The 23,129-nt window shown below is 48.7% G+C and overlaps 1 protein-coding gene across 3 annotated transcripts in view; it reads right to left on the bottom strand.

Moving 5' to 3' along the window:
- The window catches only part of AASS (aminoadipate-semialdehyde synthase), an 85,929-nt gene that overhangs the window by 39,702 nt on the left and 23,098 nt on the right, over positions 1–23,129 (bottom strand). For all 3 annotated transcript variants that reach the window (XM_030216042.1, XM_030216040.1, XM_030216041.1), the window contains exons 10-13: positions 18,953–19,075; positions 6,551–6,662; positions 2,663–2,722; positions 2,499–2,566 (exon numbers count right to left, since the gene is read on the bottom strand). In XM_030216042.1, coding sequence (XP_030071902.1) covers positions 2,499–2,566; positions 2,663–2,722; positions 6,551–6,662; positions 18,953–19,075 — 363 coding nt within the window. The remainder of the gene's footprint in view (positions 1–2,498; positions 2,567–2,662; positions 2,723–6,550; positions 6,663–18,952; positions 19,076–23,129) is intronic.

The raw sequence follows: 23,129 nt of genomic DNA, 5'->3' as shown, positions 1-23,129 counted from the left end.
TGACAGCAGAAAAAGACCTGCATGGTCCATCCAGTCTGCCCAACAAGATAAACTCATATGTGCTACTTTTTGTGTATACCTTACCTTGATTTGTATCTGCCATTTTCAGGGCACAGACTGTAGAAGTCTGCCCAACACTAGCCCCGCCTCCCAACCACCAGCCCCGCCTCTCACCACTGGCTCTGCCACCCAATCTTGGCTAAGCTTCTGAGGATCCATTCCTTCTGAACAGGATTCCTTTGTTTATCCGACGCATTTTTGAATTCTGTTACCGTTTTCATCTCCACCACCTCCCACGGGAGGGCATTCCAAGTATCCACCACTCTCTCCGTGAAAAAATACTTCCTGACATTTTTCTTGAGTCTGTCCCCCTTCAATCTCATTTCATGTCCTCTAGTTCTACCGCCTTCCCATCTCTGGAAAAGGTTCACTTGCGGATTAATACCTTTCAAATATTTGAACATCTGTAAGCGAACCACATTTTTTAAAATTTTGTTTTTTAATTTTTTACCCCTTCCAAAGAATGATCACACCTGCTTCTTCAATTTATCATGCTCCGTCTCCTCAAGATGTGCTTCCTGGAGCAATGCAATATTCGCACCTTGTTGGCTTTTTTTGTTTTTAAGCATGCAGTATTTTATGTAGGGTTACCATATGGCTCCAGAAAAAGGAGGACACATTGATCCAGTCCGGGTTTTGCTCCATTGAAAGCAATGGAAGTAAAACCCAGACTGGCTCAATCTGTTCTCCTTTTTCTGGAGCCATATGGTAACCCTAATTTTATGCCTTTTAAGAATTGACGATATTCCTCCCGCATATCACAAAATTATTCCTATTGATGTAATGTTACTGTCTCCCAAGAGTTGATATAAACCAGCAAGATCACTCAACACGTTTTCATTGAGAATTGTCCCAGCCACCAACCTCCCAGTTCCTTTTCCCATAATGCCACCAAGTTTGATCTCTGTTGGTTATGTATCTCTTGCTCCATTTGACCCAGTGACCTTCAGCCATATAATAGTACTTACAGCTGCTTCGCATCTCATTCCAGATTCCACCCCATCCCAGTCCCTGATTAACCCCCTCCTTACCCTCCAATGTCCCTCACCTATCTACAAAATAAACTACACAAAGTCCCCCCTCATGCCCAGAGGTCCAAACACTAAAAAAAAAAAAAAAAAAGTCAGCAGGGCCCATTCTCACACCACTCATGCTAACATGTTGACACAAAATTATAAGAAACATTCTGGAGTCTAAATACCTCTTAGTTGTAGCATCTAGCAAACTAATTTGTGATGGCTGTATTATTACCCCGGCCAGCATCCCAGAGGCTCCACTGTGCAGAAAAGGCCATATAGCTAGGAAAGCCACTCAGGTCCATGATAGCCAGTAGATCTTAACATCTAGAGTGTTCATAGTTACTATGTTAAGATAAAGAGAAGTTCTGTCTCTTTGCTTCCATCTGATGGATGGTCCATCATACTCCATTACCCCTTTTTCTTCTTTCTGCCCCCTCCCTGTCACTGAGGGATCCAAAAATACGGTGCTCCTCTCCAAGATAGCATCGAATCACCTTTGTCCCCTCAGAAGTAAACGTCCAACCAGATAGCTCTCCGACTGTAAAACCACGCTCTCAGTTTGATAATCCCCTAGGAAACCTCTTACCCCCAGCATTCACCTCTTCCAGGGTAGTGAATATCTTTGTTTCACCTTGATGGATGACCCATAGCTTAGTAGGATACAGGAGGGTGAACCAAACCTGTAACTATCAGCCTCTCACATTCTGGTGCAAATGTCCTCCAAGTTGAGACACAGGCCAAATGGTCTTGAAAACAAAGCATCCATGCCCATTGTAGTCCAACTGTTTACCTCCTCAGATCCCTCATTTGTGTATGAAATTTAACATACTGAGGATCACCATGCTTGGTCTATCATTAGCATACCAGTATGGGTTCAAACAGTGTGCAGACTCCATGAGTATAGGCCCTGCTGTGCTATACAGTTGCAAGCCAGGTTTCTAGAAAGTCCCGAGCTCTGTTTCTTCCAGGGCCTCCAGGATTCCTACCAGTCTTAGGGGGTCTTTTTCTAAGGCGCGCTAAACGTCAGAGACGCCTATGCATTCCTATGGGCGTCTCCGACGTTTAGTGCACCTACGATTTTAGCACGCCTTAGTAAAAGACACACTTAGATTGTTACACCGAGATCTGTTCTTGAGATCTCCCGCATCCCGATCCAATCTCTCTCCACAGCCTGCAATACATCATCCACTATGTCAGAGTGAGCTGCTGAGATTACAGCTGAAGTAATGGTAGCTGTGGAACATACGGTGGACAAAAATCTCATACTGGATAAACTAGAAGCAAGTTATAATCAAAAGGAATTTCAAGCAGCACTCAGGACTAAAAGGCAGATTACTACTGGCTACTGTATTAAAATTAAATAAATAAGCAAACACGATCACAGACTTTTGAGAAACAGGGTTAGAAATCATACTGTACCTGCTCTCTCTCAGTTTTTGGATGTATTTGTATTTGGGTGTCAGTGAACCATTTGATGCAATCACAGCCTACAAAAGACAGAACAAGAATTCAACTTAATACACATCTTGGCTTTATGTACTTAAAAGATTTAAGAAAAAAAATAAGGATCTGTGTTAACTTACATTTCGCACTACAGGGGAAAAATTCTGTTTTTCCAAAGACAGTGTTGCATCCGATTGCAGCTGTAAATATATAAGACCCCAGTTATAGAAAAATCTGAATGCTTAATTAGAAGTGCTCTACCCTCCAAATTAATAGTTTTTATAAAGAAAGTAATAATAATAGCCTATGGGAAATGTGAAGATTTTTAAAAAAATCATCATTAAACCATGTCCATGCACAGTAGTACAATATAATCTATATCTTGCTCAAAATACCCAGTGTACCTGAATGTAACTCAACTTGAGCTACTACTGAAAAGGTGTAAAATCCAAATAAATAAAATAAAATAAAATAGAGGTGGGAAAAAATCCCATAAATGATATTCCTCTACATATGCCACGAAATTATTCCTATCAATGTAATGTCACCTCCGCCCCAAGTGTTGATATAAACCAGTAAGATCACTCAACATGTTCTCACTGGACTATAAAATGTGGTACAGCATACAATACCACACGCTATTTAAGACTAGCAGCTCCTTGTGACTCTGGGCAAGTCACTTAACCCTCCATTGCCCCTGGTACAAAATAAGTACCTGAATATATGTAAACCGCTTTGAATGTAGTTGCAAAAACCTCAGAAAGGCGGTATATCAAGTCCCATTTCCCTTTCCCTATTTGAGATTCTACGTGGAATGTTGCTACTATTGAGATTCTGTTGCTACTATTTGAGATTCTACATGGAATGTTGCTAGTCCACTAGCGACATTCCATGCAGAAGCCTGCCCTTGCAGATCAGGAATGCGGCCACGCAGGCTTCTGGTTCTGTGAGTCTGACGTCCTGCACGCCAGACTCACAGAAACAGAAGCCTGCGCGGCCGCATTGCTGATCTGCAAGGGCAGGCTTCTACATGGAATGTCATTAGTGGAGGAGTAGCCTAGTGGTTAGTGCAGTGGACTTTGATCCTGGGGGACTGAGTTCAATTCCCACTGCAGCTCCTTGTGACTCTGGGCAAGTCACTTAACCCTCCATTGCCCCCAGTACAAAATAAGTACCTGAATATTTGTAAACCGCTTTGAATGTAGTTGCAAAAACCTCAGAAAGGCAGTATATCAAGTCCCATTTCCCTTTCCCTATTTGAGATTCTACATGGAATGTTGCTAGTGGTGGAGTAGCCTAGTGGTTAGTGCAGTGGACTTTGATCCTGGGGGACTGAGTTCAATTCCCACTGCAGCTCCTTGTGACTCTGGGCAAGTCACTTAACCCTCCATTGCCCCTAGTACAAAATAAGTACCTGAATATTTGTAAACCGCTTTGAATGTAGTTGCAAAAACCTCAGAAAGGCAGTATATCAAGTCCCATTTCTCTTTCCCTATTTGAGATTCTACATGGAATGTTGCTAGTGGTGGAGTAGCCTAGTGGTTAGTGCAGTGGACTTTGATCCTGGGGGACTGAGTTCAATTCCCACTGCAGCTCCTTGTGACTCTGGGCAAGTCACTTAACCCTCCATTGCCCCTAGTACAAAATAAGTACCTGAATATATGTAAACCGCTATGAATGTAGTTGCAAATACCTCAGAAAGGCGGTTTATCAAGTCCCATTTCCCTTCCCTGTCTATTTTATTTTATCAAAAAACGTATAATCTGTTTATATGAATATCTTAATCTCAGTAGACTAAACACAGGAGACAAGAAAAATAAGCAATCAAATCACAACTCTCAACTATAGTCACGCTGCTGCAATAAAAGCCAGCTGACAGTAAAAAGCCTCGACTTGTTTACAGAGGACTGAACAGTCTACATATTGCCACAGATGCCTCTGCAAATCAGTATTTTTTTTTTTTTTTTTTTTAGTCAGCTGGGCTGCCAGCAAGGCAGAAGTACCCACACAGACAATATCAGGTGCACATAGTGGAATATGCTTATGTGAGGAGGCAAAAGTGGTGTTACAGTTAGTGGAGAACCAAGAAGACAGAAAAAGTCTCTGGTCAATATTCAGCCAGCCACGGTGAGTGTTTTTTTAAAACCTGGATATTCAATGCCAGGCCATGTCCAGGCTCTGGCACTGAACATCTGGGTGAACAGTGATAGTTGGAAGCTTTGTACCATACCTGCAGAGCTAAACTGGGCAAAGTTAGGACTGCTATTTAAGTGGTCCTATTAGCCCAGGTGGATAAGCCGACGCCGGCACAGAATATCACCAATGCCTGCATAACTTCCGGGACTGCCCTGGCACTATCTGGACAGTGTCGTGGTGGACAAAGAAGATACTTGATGGCACTGCCCAGTTAAGTGCTGCTGAATAGTCCCTCCCAGCTTGCATAACGTGGTTAACCTGGGCAGGAGCCTCTCTTACCCCGTTAAACCCTTTTGAATATCAGGACTTCTGTTTTTCCCTAACAAAACGAAATTAACACAGAATCACATGCTCTCTCAGTCTTAAAAGTAATATTCTTCCATTTGAAGTGTGGATCAAATTAGGAAATTTGGTAAGGGCCTGCACAGACCACCACCAGACTGCACCATGGGAGCCCCAGAGCCAGTGCCCTGGCTGTAATGACCTTGAAGTGTCCACTGGGATGCAGAACTTCAACACTAAAGGGGCAGTTCTACAACCGGGAACCTCGATGTCGATGCCACGTGCTAATTCTATAACAGTGTCCGGACACCAAGATTCGGTTATGGAATACCAGAGTAAGTCAGAATTGGCACACCCACTTACACCATGTCAATGGGAGATGTAAATGGGTGCACCTAAGTGTGGCAGCCTTGGCACATAACTTATAGCAGCAATCTATGAGATGCACATACGCTGCAGATACACTCATGCCCCTCTCTGCTATGCCCCCTTGCAGTTATGACTACCAGTCACCCAGGTAATCATCGGGGGGGGGGGGGGGGGGGGGGGGGGAATAAACCCTAAAACAGAGCCAAGCATTACAGCAATCTAACTGCTGTGAAACCTAAGAGCAGTCTGACTGACAGAGAGCAGAGCAAGGTATTCCTGGCATAACAGAAAATTTAATTCTCAAGAACATAAGCTTTAGTGTTTAGAGATGTCACGAAATCACATGCAATAGGCCAGCTAATGTACTATGCTATATGCTCATAAGTCACTAGAGGAGAACACCGACCAAAAACAGGGTATGTGAGCTTTAGCACCACTATTTGGGCGCCACTGTTTGGGTGCCATTTGAATGCCAGACTTTTGGAGGTCCAGACAGCAGGGCCAAAAATTCCTCATTCCTCTTCCTAATTCCCCCCCCCCCCCCCCCCCCCAGTGACCTCTAGTACTGATTGGCGGAAACCGGGGCCCATGGCTGCTTGCTGCTTCAGGAATAGTAGGGAGATGTGGGCTGCGGGAGAACAGAAAAGGCTTCCTTAAAACCCATCCTCCCTCACAGGCAGCTCACATCCCCCTTCTGCTCCAAGCCCCTGGCCAAAGTAGTGAACAACTTCCATGGATGAGAACTGAAGGTCAGTGCGGGGGAGAAGTAGAAAGAGGAATTTTTGATGCTACATTTGTGTGTCAAAAGACCAGCAGCCAACAGTCTGGCGGCTAAAAGTCCAGAGCCCTAACTGTGGTGCCCAAATGGCAGTGCCAAAATAACAGCACCCAAAAGTCCTACTTCACCAAAAATAGATTGCAATTCACGATGGCTTCTATTCCTGAAATTCTGACACGGTTTAAAAAAAAAAAAAAAAAAGGTCATTCAGAGAAGCAATTCTCCACTGCATACAACCTAAAACTTCCTCCCAAGCTGGATCAAATCTCTTTCATACAAAGATAAAAATGTATGCTAATTACAGCTCTCTCAATATTATCTGAGATAATTATGTGATTCAGGAACGCTTGCAAAGTCTGACCTAATAAGCTTTTAGGATCTTCACTGCATGCACAACCCTTACCATTTCTTCAATGTAAGGGAAGAGCAAATCCCCAAAGTACTCTGTAGCTTCTATTGGAAGCTGTGCCGGCAAGTTGTCTATTGAGCACATCAGAATGCCACAACCTTCAACACTGGAAAAAAAAATGAAGGCCACATTACTTCACAAGATTTACTTCATGTTTCAAAATAAAAGGTCTCATCTACTAACCTGCAAAACATTTTTGTGGATTAGAATGTAATTTTGCAAAATCTAGCTACAGGATGCAAATGAGCTTCTGGCTCATTTGCAACCTCTTTGGCTAAATACTTAATATTGCATAATGTCTCATTTGTATTCCATTTAAAACATAAAACTATCTGACTTTTTTTTTTTTGCATGGTGGCAGCTTAGAATTAAAAGGGGACCAGCAGGCCTATAACTCAGATCCCCTGGTCACTCCCCCAATCCAAGTCTAGAGGCCCCCTCAAGCGCATGACAACCCCAATTCAGGTAACAGCATCCAAACCCCCAAGTTACATCCCCTCTTATCTCTCAATCCCTATTAAAAATATCTTGAGCACCAAGGACCCCTCATGCCCCTCCCAAGGCTGTGACTCACCAAAACAATGGCTCAGACGCTGGGACAGGAGTAATTTCCATTCACTTAATACCCCTGGCAGCTATCTAACGCCACCAAAGAATATTGCCAGACCAGTCAGCATGTGAAAGAAAGCAATAAAAGCATGCTACCCCTACAGTGTGCCAGTAAGTCAGGGACCAGGTGTTGTAGCCTATCCCCATAGCCGAGGAAGCTGGGAAGCCAAGCGCCACACCTGTAGATAAGGAAACTGGACATACCAGAGGCTAAGGGAGAATCAGGTGCATCAAGTGTGACATACACTTGGTCGCTGTCCATGCGACCACCAGCCGACCCGCAAGCAAGGCTACAAGCAAGAGGCCAAATGCCCTGTTCCATACAGCTAGCCACTGCTGCCTGCCAGTCAAGTAGCTGAGCTTGATATGTCTCCCCAGTGGCGACTGCTGATTGTCACTCATGGAGCTGAGACGATACGTCTCCAGGTAGCTGCAGCAGTCGAGCAAGAGAGCTAGGTCCCGCAGCTGAAGAGAACAGCAGGCTGCCAACTGAATGCTGGCTATTGTATACCTCCAGCTGTTTGCTGACGTAGGATAGCCGAACCTCTGGCAGGCAATACAGAGGGGAGTTGTAGGAAGAATATCAAGTTGACCCACACATGTACACAAGGCTCAGACAAGATAGGCTCAGTAATGGTGCCAAACTGGAAACCAAAGCCGACACGCTGCAGAGCTGACCACTGTGGTGCAAGCGAGGTACTCAGCCAAACCCAGTACCTGTGCGATAGAGCCGTGATCCATATATGATCTACAGTGTGTTCTGACTAGTCTTGCCCATAGCTGGTGCATACAGCTCAGCTCTTCAGAGGACGTGTTCCGGTACCAGAAACTGGTAGAAGAGCCATGCAAACTCTCCCACATGTAATTTGGTCACCGGTTATGTTTGTTTGTTTTCTGGGAACACCCTAACAGCAGGTGTCCTGGAAAGCTCATTACCAGCCTTAATGCAGCCAACAGCTGACCTGACCAAGAGCCAGGACACTGGAATGGACAATTCAAAGAGAGCCGAAGATGTCAGCACTTAAGAACTATGAACTGCAAACCCCGGCAAAACTCACAGTTCTGCACTGAACCTGACTGCAAAGTCCAACAACAGAGATGAACCCTTCGGCTGCGGAACGTAAGAGAGACTGCCCACAAAGAAGTGGAGCATTCTTCCCTGCGTGGGAGTCTATAGGATGCTGTCCCTCTCCCTTAGTAGCACTCTTTCCCAGTGGCACTTTAAAATCCATAGTTCCATCATTGTTATATTAATGGACCAGGGAACATCAACTATAATGGGTCTCCGTAGTACTTGGGCTCTGGGCCCACCCCCATTCACATTATCACTTATCCGCATGGACACATACATAAGGTGTCTTGCATGGGATGACCAGCTAAGCCACTCCACCCTGGAAAAAAAACTCAGATATAAATAGCTGACACCTGCCTCAATGCCGCCAGCCCCAAAGGCAGTAGCCCTGAATAGGTGGCGGCAACGGTGGGTGTTGGAAGTCCTATAGGTGAGATAAGGGGGCCAAGACAGACTAATTACGAAGAGCCAGCTCAAAACCCAAATAGAAGCAAGTAGTAGACCAACGCCTCAGAGATGCCAGTCTCAGTTGGAAGGTGCACATAGCTAACACATCCCGCTATGAAACCTCACAGCAGAGAAAAAAAACACCAGAAAATGTTTTAAGGAACAGGTGTAGCTAAAAAAAACACATGGCAGACTGATGCAGCTGAAAATCTCTGCCGCTCATTAAGAAGAGTCAGCAAGATATGAGAGGCCACAGAGGTAAGGATGGCAGATGCAGGAGGAACCTCCCTAGGTGACCATGAATGGAGAACCTCTAAAGGAGACAGAGTGAATTGCAAAGCACTCAAAGCGATAAGAGGAGCTGAAGAGCTCTGCGGGAGATAGACTTCAGTTAACAACTGCAATAAGTGACAGAAAAAAATGAGAACCTCCATAGGAAACAGAGACAACTGAGGATCACCAAAGGTGACAGAGACACCAGAGAACATCCACAGTTGCCAGAGGGAACCATGAACAGAAAACCTCCATAGGAGAGAGTGAACCTCCAAAGGAGACAGAGTGAATGGAAAACCTCCATAGGAGACATGTTTAACCAAGAATACACACAAGTGAAAGACTGAATCGAGAACCTGCATAGATGACCGATTCAGCTAAGATCCTGCAAAAGGAGCCAGGGTCAGCACAGCTGACAAACTGAGCTAAGGATCCTCCCAAGAGAAACAGCAAGGAAAACTCCCGGAACAAGAGAGGACGGTCAAGAATCTCTCCACAGTTGCACTGAGGAGGGCCTACCCCCTGCCTCAGGGGTACAATGAGGGACCCCCCAACCCTGTGCTGCAAATCTATTGGTAATACAGGCCAGAAAGACAGGGAAAATTGGCCTAGCATAGAACCCAGCCAAAAGTCTCGGGTGAGAATACAAGAAATAGATAGCGAGGAACATCTGAGAATGCTCATTTCACACACAAGGAGGCCCTGCCCCTGCAGGAGCGCTGGCATGATGAACAAGAGCCCCTCTATCATTTGATGTTTGCAGTTCACGACTATTTGCACCTTTGTCGATCCAGTTATTTAAATTACACATATGGACTGACCTAAACAGCTGAGACAGGAATGAAACCCAAGGATGCAAAGTAACTCTCTTAGCTTAAGACATACAGGAAAAATACCGAAGAACTAAAATTGAAAAGCTAGCGACAAAGACAGCATGAGCTCCAGACAACTGCAAACCCATGAAGGGCAGAGTGAGAAACACCCCTGCTGCTACTGTATGCATAGGCATACCTAAGAAGCAGAACAAAAATCTGCCTGTCTGCGCTAGATTGGGGCATCTAAAAAGGGGTGTTGAATGATCCAAGATGGTGGCTAATGGCAAACGGACAGATGTGGAGCCCGCCAAAACATCTGTCAATACCCTCTTCCAACCATCCAGATGAACTATCGTGGACCGACTTGGCAACAGGGGAGTCGCAAGCGGCTGTGAGCAGGCAATGCAGGGCCGACCAGTACCTAACAGCATCCACCAGGGCAGACACGAATGAAAATCAAGGCAAAAACTTACAGGTTCCAAGAGACCACTGAAGACAGAGGCAGAGCAATCAAAGAGCCAGTGCAAAAATATTCTCTGGCAAACCTTCCTCTAACGCTCTTTTTAAAGGGGTTTTGTTTTTTTGTGGTTGGGGGGGGGGGGGGGGTTGTTTTGTTTTAAGAGGCAGGAGTTCAATTTTTATGGTTAAGCATGTAGCCACAATTGAACGACAGAGATAAGAAAGGGATGGGGGAGGGACCTGGCACCACCAGGTGTAACCCCCCCCCCCCCCCCCCCGATAGACTGGAAGAGCAAAACCAACTGCTCAACTAAACCTGAGGTAACAGGCTAGGAGAAAGCAACATTCAGACAGCTGCACAGGATATGTCTATCCACCTGCTGAGATGGAGAGAACACTGAAAGTGAGGCTGATGCACAGTATCCCTCATGGTAGAGCTCGGGTGTTCCCTCCATCTCCATCTGCTGGTAGATAGACATAACCTATTTGTCTTTGGATTGATCTGTGAGATGTAATGGAACATACATTTATGCTTGCCTCCAAGCAGGCTTATATGTACAGGGGTGCATTTTAGCTACAATTATAACAGTCTCACAAAGCCTGCATAAAGACAGAAGGTCCAACATTGAGAATAGAGTTGAGATATCTAGGACAGTTGGAGTGTGTTCAATTCCAGTGGTATTTTACATAAGGCTCTGCCAAACACGAAGCTTTTTGTAAAATATCCTATAAGTCCATACAGGAGTGCATATATATTTTTCCAGCATGCACAGCAGGAGCAGCCATTTTACAAACATATACGAGCAAACAATGAACAGTACAGACTCGTCAGCTTCCATATGGATTTGTCAGCAATTCCACTTGGGAGGAAAAAATGTCTTGCCTGATAATTTTCTTTCCTTTAGTCCTAAAAGATCAGTCCAGAACTTGTGGATTGCGTCCATCGAACACCAGATGGAGACAGAGAAAGAAAGTAGCTCTTTGTGATCTGCCCAGCTCTCATGCACCCCTGAAACACTCAGTATTTTGAATGACAAAGCAATGAAGGTCATATAAAGAGTTCAGAGCACGGGTCACAATCATAATAAATAAATAAATACATACATACATATGCTACTTAAACCACGACAACATTTTTGATTACATTAAACTAAGGTAAAATTATGTATAATCATACCTGATAATTTTCTTTCCATTAATCATAGCTGATCAATCCATAGACTGGTGGGTTGTGTCCATCTACCAGCAGGTGGAGATAGAGAGCAAACTTTTGCCTCCCTATATGTGGTCATGTGCTGCCGGAAACTCCTCAGTATGTCGATATCAAAGCTCCATCCGCAGGACTCAGCACTTAGAGAATTACACCCACGAAGGGACACTCTGCCCAGCTCACCACCGCCGAAACGGGGGAGGGGAATTAACCCAGCTCATCCCCACACAAGTGGGGGAGGGGAATCCGTCCAGCTCATCCCCGCAGAGCGGGGGAGGGACACCACACCCGCCGATGCGGGGGATCTGGCTTATCCTGCAACCGCAACCGCGGGAGGAGCTGACTGACCCTAACACCGCCGAAGCGGGAGGGGTACAAAGCTGCCCTACAGCCGCACGAAGCGGGAGGGAGTGCCGGCAGAATTTAAATCTCAATCCAGCCCCGTAAAACGGAGGGGAGAGGAATGCAGCAGCTCACTGTACCACAAACTCGTCTCAACTCTTGAAGAATCCAAGTGAAAAAACTTGAACACAAAGTCTTACTGAAGTAACTGAAGACTAAACTTGAACCTGAAATGCAACCAGAATAAAAACAGTACAGACATCTGGGAGGGGCTATGGATTGATCAGCTATGATTAATGGAAAGAAAATTATCAGGTATGATTATACATAATTTTACCTTCCATATCATCAAGCTGATCAATCCATAGACTGGTGGGATGTACCGAAGCAGTACTCACCCAGGGCGGGACATAGAAATCCCTGACCTCAACACTGAAGCTCCAAACCGGGCCTCCGCCCGTGCAGCCACAGTCAAACGGTAATGCTTGGAGAATGTATGAGCCGAAGCCCAAGTTGCCGCCTTGCATATCTCTTCCAAGGAGACGGATCCGGCCTCTGCCATCGAGGCCGCCTGAGCTCTCGTGGAGTGAGCCTTCAGCTGGATAGGCGGAACCTTCCCCGCGGCCACATAAGCCGCTGCAATGGCTTCCTTGACCCATCTTGCCACTGTAGGCTTAGCAGCCTGCAGACCCTTACGAGGACAAACAGATGATCCGATTTCCGGAAATCATTGGTCACTTCCAAGTATCTGATGATAACTCGTCTCACATCCAGATATTTAAGAGCAGAGTACTCCTCTGGGTAGTCCTCCCTACGAAAGGAAGGGAGACAGAGCTGCTGATTCACATGGAAGCGAGAAACAATCTTGGGCAGGAAGGAAGGCACTGTGCGAATAGTCACTCCTGCCTCAGTGAACTGCAGAAAAGGCTCTCGACATGAGAGCGCCTGGAGCTCGGAAACTCTTCTGGCTGAAGTGATAGCCACCAAAAAGACTGCTTTCAACGTCAGGTCTTTCAGAGATGCCCTCGACAAGGGTTCAAAAGGCGGCTTCTGCAATGCTCTTAGCACCAGGTTGAGATTCCACGCAGGCACCACTGAGTGCAGAGGAGGGCGCAGGTGATTAACTCCCTTGAGAAAGCGCACCACATCTGGCTGTGAAGCCAGGGAAGCACCCTTCAGGCGGCCCCTGAAGCAAGCCAGAGCCGCTACCTGGACTTTAAGGGAACTGAGCGACAGGCCTTTCTCCAGACCTTCTTGCAGGAACGCCAACACTGAAGAAATTGGAGCAGTGAAGGGAGAAAGAGAGCCTGCTTCACACCACGCTGCAAAGATACGCCAAACCCTGGCGTAAGCAGTAGAAGTAGAGCGCTTCCTCGCTCTCAGCATAGTGGCGATGACCTTGTCCGAGAAGCCCTTCTTCCTCAGACGCTGCCGCTCAATAGCCAGGCCGTAAGACCAAAGGGGGAGGGATCCTCCATCACCACGGGACCCTGATGTAACAGGCCCTGTTCCACTGGCAGTCGCAGAGGATCGTCCACTGAGAGCCTGATCAAGTCCGCATACCAGGGACGCCTGGGCCAATCCGGACCCACCAGGATTACCCTGCCGGGATGCTTTGCCACCCGGTCTAGCACCCTGCCCAACATGGGCCAGGGCGGGAACACATAGAGGAGCTCTTGTGTCGGCCACTGTTGGAGAAGAGCATCTACTCCCAGGGATCGAGGGTCCCGTCCTCTGCTGAAGAAGCGCGGCACTTGGCAATTGGCCGATGACGCCATCAGATCTAGGCTCGGCTGGCCCCAGCGCTTCGTGATGTCCAAGAACGCCTGAGCAGATAACTGCCACTCTCCGGGCTCCAAGGTATGGCGACTGAGAAAGTCCGCCTTGACATTCATGACTCCGGCAATGTGGGCCGCTGAAAGCTGCTCCAGGTTCGCTTCCGCCCACTGGCAAAGATACATAGCCTCCTTGGCTAGAGGGGCGCTCTTGGTACCTCCCTGGCGGTTGACATAGGCCACAGCCGTGGCATTGTCCGACAGGACCCGTACAGGCTTCCACACCAGTACCGGGATGAACTCCAAAAGCGCCAACCGAATGGCTCTGAGTTCCAGGAGGTTGATAGACCACTTTGCCTCTGCAGGAGACCAGAGCCCCTGCGCTGTCCTTCCCAAGCAGTGGGCTCCCCAGCCCGACAAAGAGGCGTCCGTCGTGACGACAATCCACTCTGGGGTCACCAGAGGCATTCCCGCAGACAATTTGTCTGTCTGCATCCACCAGCTCAGCGCCTTGCGCACTGCTGGGTCCAAGGGAAGTCGCACAGCATAATCCTCCGACATCGGAGTCCAGCGCTGCAGCAAGGAGTGTTGAAGTGGTCTCATATGAGCCCTGGCCCAGGGCACTACTTCCATCGTGGCCGTCATAGAGCCCAACAGCTGCACATAGTCCCAAGCCCGAAGAGGAGAGGCTCCCAGGAACTGGTCCACCTGAGCCTGAAGTTTGACAATCCGATTGTCTGGCAGGAACACTCTGCCCACTTGGGTGTCGAATCGAACTCCCAAGTACTCCAGGGACTGAGTCGGGCGCAGCTGGCTCTTCTCCCCAGTTGATGATCCATCCCAGGGAGCTCAAAAGAGCAACTACCCGGTCCACAGCTTTGCCGCACTCTGCATAAGAGGGGGCTCGGATCAACCAGTCGTCCAGATAAGGATGGACTTGTACCCCTTCCTTTCGTAGGAAGGCCGCGATGACCACCATTACTTTGGAGAAGGTCCGCGGAGCAGTAGCCAACCCGAAAGGGAGGGCTCTGAACTGGAAGTGTCGTCCCAGGACTGCAAAACGCAGAAAGCGTTGATGAGGAGGCCAGATGGGAATATGCAGGTACGCTTCCTTGATGTCCAAGGCAGCCAAGAACTCTCCTGCCTTCACTGCCGCTATAACAGAGCGGAGAGTCTCCATGCGAAAGTGCCGCACTTTCAAGGCCCGATTGACCCCTTTGAGGTCGAGGATAGGCCAGACAGAACCTCCTTTCTTTGGTACCACAAAGTAAATGGAGTAACGTCCCTTGCCAAGCTGACTTTCTGGCACAGGAACGACCGCGCCCAGGCGGATCAGATTGTCCAAGGTCTGCTGCACTGCCACAGCTTTGACCGGAGACTTGCAGGGAGAGAGTACAAACCCGTCTTTAAGGGTCGGCAGAACTCTAGCTTGTAGCCGTCTCTGATGACTTCCAGCACCCACGCGTCTGAAGTTATTGTGGTCCACTCGCCCAGAAACGAGGACAGCCGTCCTCCAATCTGCACTGGGGCGTGGACCAAGGCCCCGTCATTGGGTACGAGACCCTGGGGGAGGACCGGAGGAAGCACCTCCGGGACGGCGGTCTCTGCGAAAGGAATGCTGCTTGGGGGAGAAATTCCTCTTGAAGGAAGAGGGGGCAGAAGAACCCGACTTGCCCGGGCGGTACCGACGGGCTTCCTGCAACCGTCCTCTGGAGGTACCGGGACGAGTACTAGCCCGAGCCCTGACCTCTGGTAATTTCTTGCCCTTAGACGTGCCGAGATCGGTCACGATTTTGTCCAGCTCGACCCCAAAGAGCAGCTTGCCTTTAAAAGGCAATCTAGCCAGGCGGGATTTAGAGGCGTGGTCAGCAGACCAATGTTTCAGCCAAAGCCACCGCCGCGCAGAGATTGTCTGAGCCATGCCTTTAGCTGAGGCCCTCAAGACATCATACAGCAAGTCTGCCAAATAGGCTAAGCCCGATTCCAGGGCCGGCCAATCAGCCCTCAAGGAATGATCCGAGGGGGAAGCCCGCTGCACCATAGTCAGGCACGCCCTGGCCACATAGGAGCCGCAAACTGAGGCCTGCAAACTTAAAGCAGCCGCCTCAAAGGACGACCTTAAGGCCGCCTCCAATCTTCTGTCTTGGGCGTCCTTTAGGGCCGTGCCACCTTCCACCGGCAACGCCGTTTTCTTAGTCACCGCAGTGATTAAAGAATCCACGGTAGGCCACAGATAGGCCTCACGTTCACTCACAGCCAAAGGATAGAGGCGGGACATAGCCCTAGCCACTTTAAGGCTCGCTTCCGGGACATCCCATTGAGCCGAAATTAAGGTGTGCATGGCATCATGCACGTGGAAGGTTCTAGGCGGGCGCTTCGTCCCCAGCATAATGGCAGAGCCAACAGGGGCTGAGGGAGAGACGTCCTCCGGAGAGGAAATCTTCAAAGTGTCCATGGCCTGTAACAACAGGTTGGGCAAATCCTCTGAGCTAAAAAGCCGCGCTGCAGAGGGGTCATCCGCTCCATCCGAGCGGGGATCCGTCTCCTCCAAGGAATCCGCAAAGGACCGTTGGGAGACCTCAGACACGCTGCCCTCATCTACATCGGAGGAGACAAAGTCCTCCAAGGCCTAGGAATCAACCCGAGGGCGTTTACCTCTGGGAACCTCAACCTCTTTACCAGACGAGGGAGCAGGGGCAGCGTTTTGCATGAGGAAAGCCTGATGCAGCAGCAAAACAAACTCGGGGGAGAAACCCCCCAGACTGTGCACTTCCGCAGCCTGGGCAACAGCCCTAGACGCACCCTCAACCGGCGCTCGCAAGAGCGGGGGAGAGACATGCTGCGCATCCAAAATGGCGTCCGGCGCGACACTCCGCGAAGGAGCCGCGCGGGAAGAACGGCGCTTAACTTTAGCCGCTTTTGTGCCGTCGCCCAAATTAAGGGCGTTCATGGCATTAATGTCTCCAACCTCAAGGGCGGCCCACGAAGAAGCCGTCCGAGCCGCGTGGCCGGCCAAGATGGCGGAGGCGAGGAGCGGGGGATGGGCGTTTACGGCGGGAAAAACCGCCACGCCGGAGGAAGGACCGGGACATTCATCGGTCACGAAACTGTCACCCAACAAGGGCGAATCAGGCTGTAAGACCCCCGCATCCCCTCTAGAAGCGCTCAAGCGATCCGGGGAGCGACCCTTTGCGCCCTCGCCCTCCGACGCCATATGCCACGAGGAGAAGAATCGGGGAACCCCCTGCCCGCTATAAAAAGGTAAAAATTACCTGCTGTCCGCTCCGAGCTGTAACGAACTGGTGTCCCAGTGAGTAGCTGCAATGAACGTTTAAATAAACGTCGAAATAAACGCCTATAAGGATGTTTAAAAATTTTTTTTTTTTTTTAACTGAGCCAGCGGGAGGGGGGAGAAAAGGAGGGACCTGGCACCACCAGGTTTGCACTTGCTCAAACGAGCCCTCAACCCCAGGCACTCAACAAAACCTAAAAATTAGGCTTGAAGGCCTAGCCAGAGCTGCTGCTGTGTGTGACCACCACCTGCTGAGATAGAGAACATACTGGGGAGTTTCCGGCAGCACATGACCACATATAGGGAGGCAAAAGTTTGCTCTCTATCTCCACCTGCTGGTAGATGGACACAACCCACCAGTCTATGGATTGATCAGCTTGATGATATGGAAGATGACATTTTTTATTACATTAACGACTGCCTTTATCAGAGATCAGAGGCAAGACTACTGACACTGAGTACAGCAGGAACAATAGTACTCCACTGAGAGAGTGAGTACAATGTAAGCAAGAGGTACCGATGGTAAGTGACACACAGAACATCAGCTGAGGCCATAGTTGCTTAACCCAAGCTATAGGGAAGCGAAATATCACTAACAGTAAGAGGTTGCAGCACCAAGATACTGTGAAGCAGAAGCACCTCAAACTCTAAGAGGGCAAAGGAAAGCACAAAATGAGAGGCCTAGGCCTCAGCAGCCACAGAGGCTAAAGCATAATTGACAGTAAGACAAATGTAGGAGGTACTGCACAGAAGAAGCATGTCAGAGGCCACCCAAATGAAGTCCAGTAGCAAGTGAAGCTGTGTGCCCAAAGAGTTTAAGGCTGATGTACAGCAGAAGAATGAAGGAGAGATAGAAGCTGAGAAACTGAAGATAGAAGCGAGACAGCTAATATGACAATACCAAAAAGCTATAGTCCACCAGATATTGGGAAGCCAAAACAGATGATACTTTGAAAAAGAAAGACTCCGTGAATATCGTGAAGACCTTTGTGCAACTTTCCTGATCAATCAGCCCATTCACATCAACGCTAAAAAGGAAAAAAGTATACTTGCTGTTCCCGAAGATGGAGACACCAGTGGGAAAGTGAGCTGGTGGGGGAAGGAGGAAAGGGACTCTGACACCTCTGAGTTATTGTCCTCAGGTTCAATTCGTCTCCAGTAGAGAGGTCCCCTCGCTCAACTGGACTGCACTAAAAACTGGTCCTGGTGCTGGCCTCTATTTTATTCAAACCGAGGCATCTCAACTCCAAGAACCCTTCCTGGGGAAAGAGGGAGCAATAGGAAAAAGGAGGCTTGAACACCACCAAGCACTCCCTAACAAACTTTCTTGTGATATTCATTCATTAGAGTATTTATATATCGCTTAGACCTAAGTGGTTTATAGCTTCACTTTACAGGTACTGGGTCTGTCCCTGCTGTTGTACCTGGGGCAATGGAGACTTAAGTGACTTGCCCAGGGTCACACAGAGCTGCAGAGGGAACTAAACCTGGTTCCCCAAGATCTTGACCCAATGCTGACCATCAGGCAGCAGCGGTAATTGAACCCAGTTCCCTAGTTCCGCAACCCGCTACACTAACCATTAGGCCAATTCTCCACTCCATATAGCTTAATCCTGTATACCGAGAAAGGATATAGCTCAACTTAACCCTTCAGGAGCTAATAAAAGCCTTTGCTGCCTAAGAGCTGCAAGTTGTACTAACACAATCCACTGGAGACAGAAAAATATCAAGTGCGCCAGAGATGAATGATAACCCTTAGGGGGCAGCAGATCATGAACTACTTTATCTCCATCCGCTGGTCAGTACACAACAAACAAGTTCTGGACTTATCTGTGGGATGCTAAGGAAATGATGATTTTGCAACTTTCACAGGTAAGTGGCACCATTCCCATGTGCAGCTGACCATTCTACAACTTCTACATCACTGATGTCCCACATGCAGTCAAATATATATATTTTTTCGTTTTGTGGCCATCACAGATTTGCCTAAAGTGTCCTCATGATGTGGTATTGTTTCATGGAATTTCTACTACTGTTTTACCTGCAAATTGCCCCACGTAATTAGAAATCTAAAGGTCCAGGGCATGCAAGACATCACTCACCTATCATGAATAATGTGCTGGTCTGCATCATACATACAGAATGGCTGGTCAATGGTGGTGCACTCTGTCATAAACTCAATTGATCCTCCTGTGTCAGCTGAAATATCACATATGGCCACAAACCTGGGAAAATTAAAAAAAAAAAAAAAAAAAAAGATAAACAAGTTTAAAAAATACAGGTGCAGAGAACATTAAATATCTGCAAACACAGCCATTACCAGAGAGGAGGATTAGCCTAATGGTTAGTACAGTGGCCTGAGAATCAGGGTAACCGGGTTCAATTCCCACTGCAGCTCCTTGTGACTTTGGGCAAGTCACTTAACCCTCCATTGCCCCAGGTATAAAACAAGTACCTGTATATAATATGTACACCTCTGGCAGTATATCAAATCCCTTTCCCTTATAATCATGAATTTCAAAAAATGGAGAGGTAGACTTTAAATCCTTATCTACTGCACATCAGCAAACACATTTGAACATTCCTAATTGTTATGCAGTAAGGATAAACCAAGCTATAGGTGACATCAATGTATGCTGTACTAGACTAACTTTTTGTTTAAGTATCTTGATGTTCAAAGGTCTGCTCCCTCCATCAGGCCATTGCAAAATCTGTTAAAAGGTGATGTCTGAACATAAAGCGAATGCTACATACCTGTAGAAGGTATTCTCCGAGGACAGCAGGCTGATTGTTCTCACTGATGGGTGACGTCCACGGCAGCCCCTCCAATCGGAAACTTCTCTAGCAAAGTCCTTTGCTAGTCCTCGCGCGCACCACGCATGCGCGGCCGTCTTCCCGCCCGAAACCGGCTCGAGCCGGCCAGTCCAGTATGTAGCAAGACAATACACTTCAAGGGAAGACACAACTCCAAAGGGGAGGCGGGCGGGTTTGTGAGAACAATCAGCCTGCTGTCCTCGGAGAATACCTTCTATAGGTATGTAGCATTCGCTTTCTCCGAGGACAAGCAGGCTGCTTGTTCTCACTGATGGGGTATCCCTAGCCCCCAGGCTCACTCAAAACAACAACCATGGTCAATTGGGCCTCGCAACGGCGAGGACATAACTGAGATTGACCTAAAAAAATTTACCAACTAACTGAGAGTGCAGCCTGGAACAGAACAAACAGGGCCCTCGGGGGGTGGAGTTGGATCCTAAAGCCCAAACAGGTTCTGAAGAACTGACTGCCCGAACCGACTGTCGCGTCGGGTATCCTGCTGCAGGCAGTAATGAGATGTGAATGTGTGGACAGATGACCACGTCGCAGCTTTGCAAATTTCTTCAATAGAGGCTGACTTCAAGTGGGCTACCGACGCAGCCATGGCTCTAACATTATGAGCCGTGACATGACCCTCAAGAGCCAGCCCCGCCTGGGCGTAAGTGAAGGAAATGCAATCTGCTAGCCAATTGGATATGGTGCGTTTCCCTACAGCCACTCCCCTCCTATTGGGATCAAAAGAAACAAACAATTGGGCGGACTGTCTGTGGGGCTGTGTCCGCTCCAGATAGAAGGCCAATGCTCTCTTGCAGTCCAATGTGTGCAGCTGACGTTCAGCAGGGCAGGAATGAGGACGGGGAAAGAATGTTGGCAAGACAATTGACTGGTTCAGATGAAACTCCGACACGACCTTTGGCAAGAACTTAGGGTGAGTGCGGAGGACTACTCTGTTATGATGAAATTTGGTGTAAGGGGCCTGGGCTACCAGGGCCTGAAGCTCACTGACTCTACGAGCTGAAGTAACTGCCACCAAGAAAATGACCTTCCAGGTCAAGTACTTCAGATGGCAGGAGTTCAGTGGCTCAAAAGGAGGTTTCATCAGCTGGGTGAGAACGACATTGAGATCCCATGACACTGTAGGAGGCTTGACAGGGGGCTTTGACAAAAGCAAACCTCTCATGAAGCGAACAACTAAAGGCTGTCCCGAGATCGGCTTACCTTCCACATGGTAATGGTATGCACTGATTGCGCTAAGGTGAACTCTTACAGAGTTGGTCTTGAGACCAGACTCAGACAAGTGCAGAAGGTATTCAAGCAGGGTCTGTGTAGGACAAGAGCGAGGAGCTAGGGCCTTGCTGTCACACCAGACGGCAAACCTCCTCCATAGAAAGAAGTAACTCCTCTTAGTGGAATCTTTCCTGGAAGCAAGCAAGACGCGGGAGACACCCTCTGACAGACCCAAAGAGGCAAAGTCTACGCTCTCAACATCCAGGCCGTGAGAGCCAGAGACCGGAGGCTGGGATGCAGAAGAGCCCCTTCGTCCTGCGTGATGAGGGTCGGAAAACACTCCAATCTCCACGGTTCTTCTGAGGATAACTCCAGAAGAGGGAACCAGATCTGACGCGGCCAAAAAGGAGCAATCAGAATCATGGTGCCTCGGTCTTGCTTGAGTTTCAACAAAGTCTTCCCCACCAGAGGAATGGGAGGATAAGCATACAGCAGGCCCTCCCCCCAGTCCAGGAGGAAGGCATCCGATGCCAGTCTGCCGTGGGCCTGAAGCCTGGAACAGAACTGAGGGACTTTGTGGTTCGCTCGAGATGCGAAGAGATCCACCAAGGGGGTGCCCCACACTTGGAAGATCTGGCGCACCACTCGGGAATTGAGCGACCACTCGTGAGGTTGCATAATCCTGCTCAGTCTGTCGGCCAGACTGTTGTTTACGCCTGCCAGGTATGTGGCTTGGAGCACCATGCCGTGACGGCGAGCCCAGAGCCACATGCTGACGGCTTCCTGACACAGGGGGCGAGATCCGGTGCCCCCCTGCTTGTTGACGTAATACATGGCAACCTGGTTGTCTGTCTGAATTTGGATAATTTGGTGGGACAGCCGATCTCTGAAAGCCTTCAGAGCGTTCCAGATCGCTCGCAACTCCAGAAGATTGATCTGCAGATCGCGTTCCTGGAGGGACCAACTTCCTTGGGTGTGAAGCCCATCCACATGAGCTCCCCACCCCAGGAGAGACGCATCCGTTGTCAGCACTTTTTGTGGCTGAGGGATTTGGAAAGGACGTCCCAGAGTCAAATTGGAGCAGATTGTCCACCAATACAGGGATTCGAGAAAACTCGTGGACACGTGGATCACGTCTTCTAGACCCCCAGCAGCCTGATACCACTGGGAGGCTAGGGTCCATTGAGCAGATCTCATGTGAAGGCGGGCTATGGGAGTCACATGAACTGTGGAGGCCATGTGGCCCAGCAATCTCAACATCTGCCGAGCTGTGATCTGCTGAGACGCTCGCACCCGCGAGACGAGGGACAACAAGTTGTTGGCTCTCGTCTCTGGGAGGTAGGCGCGAGCCATCCGAGAATCCAGCAGAGCTCCTATGAATTCGAGTTTCTGCACTGGGAGAAGATGGGACTTTGGATAATTTATCACAAACCCCAGTAGCTCCAGGAGGCGAATAGTCATCTGCATGGACTGCAGGGCTCCTGCCTCGGATGTGTTCTTCACCAGCCAATCGTCGAGATATGGGAACACGTGCACCCCCAGCCTGCGAAGTGCCGCTGCTACTACAGCCAAGCACTTTGTGAACACCCTGGGCGCAGAGGCGAGCCCAAAGGGTAGCACACAGTACTGGAAGTGACGTGTGCCCAGCTGAAATCGCAGATACTGTCTGTGAGCTGGCAGTATCGGGATGTGTGTATAGGCATCCTTCAAGTCCAGAGAGCATAGCCAATCGTTTTGCTGAATCATGGGGAGAAGGGTGCCCAGGGAAAGCATCCTGAACTTTTCTTTTACGAGATATTTGTTCAGGGCCCTTAGGTCTAGGATGGGACGCATCCCCCCTGTTTTCTTTTCCACAAGGAAGTACCTGGAATAGAATCCCAGCCCTTCTTGCCCGGATGGCACGGGCTCGACCGCATTGGCGCTGAGAAGGGCGGAGAGTTCCTCTGCAAGTACCTGCTTGTGCTGGAAGCTGTAAGACTGAGCTCCCGGTGGACAATTTGGAGGTTTTGAGGCCAAATTGAGGGTGTATCCTTGCCGGACTATTTGAAGAACCCACTGGTCGGAGGTTATGAGAGGCCACCTTTGGTGAAAAGCTTTCAACCTCCCCCCGACTGGCAGGTCGCCCGGCACTGACACTTGGATGTCGGCTATGCTCTGCTGGAGCCAGTCAAAAGCTCGCCCCTTGCTTTTGCTGGGGAGCCGCGGGGCCTTGCTGAGTCGCACGCTGCTGACGAGAGC

This window comes from Microcaecilia unicolor, chromosome 10, assembly GCF_901765095.1.
Source record: "Microcaecilia unicolor chromosome 10, aMicUni1.1, whole genome shotgun sequence".
NCBI classification, from domain to species: domain Eukaryota; kingdom Metazoa; phylum Chordata; class Amphibia; order Gymnophiona; family Siphonopidae; genus Microcaecilia; species Microcaecilia unicolor.
Note: the sequence above shows the minus strand (reverse complement) of the source record. Positions and strands in the feature narration are given on the sequence as shown.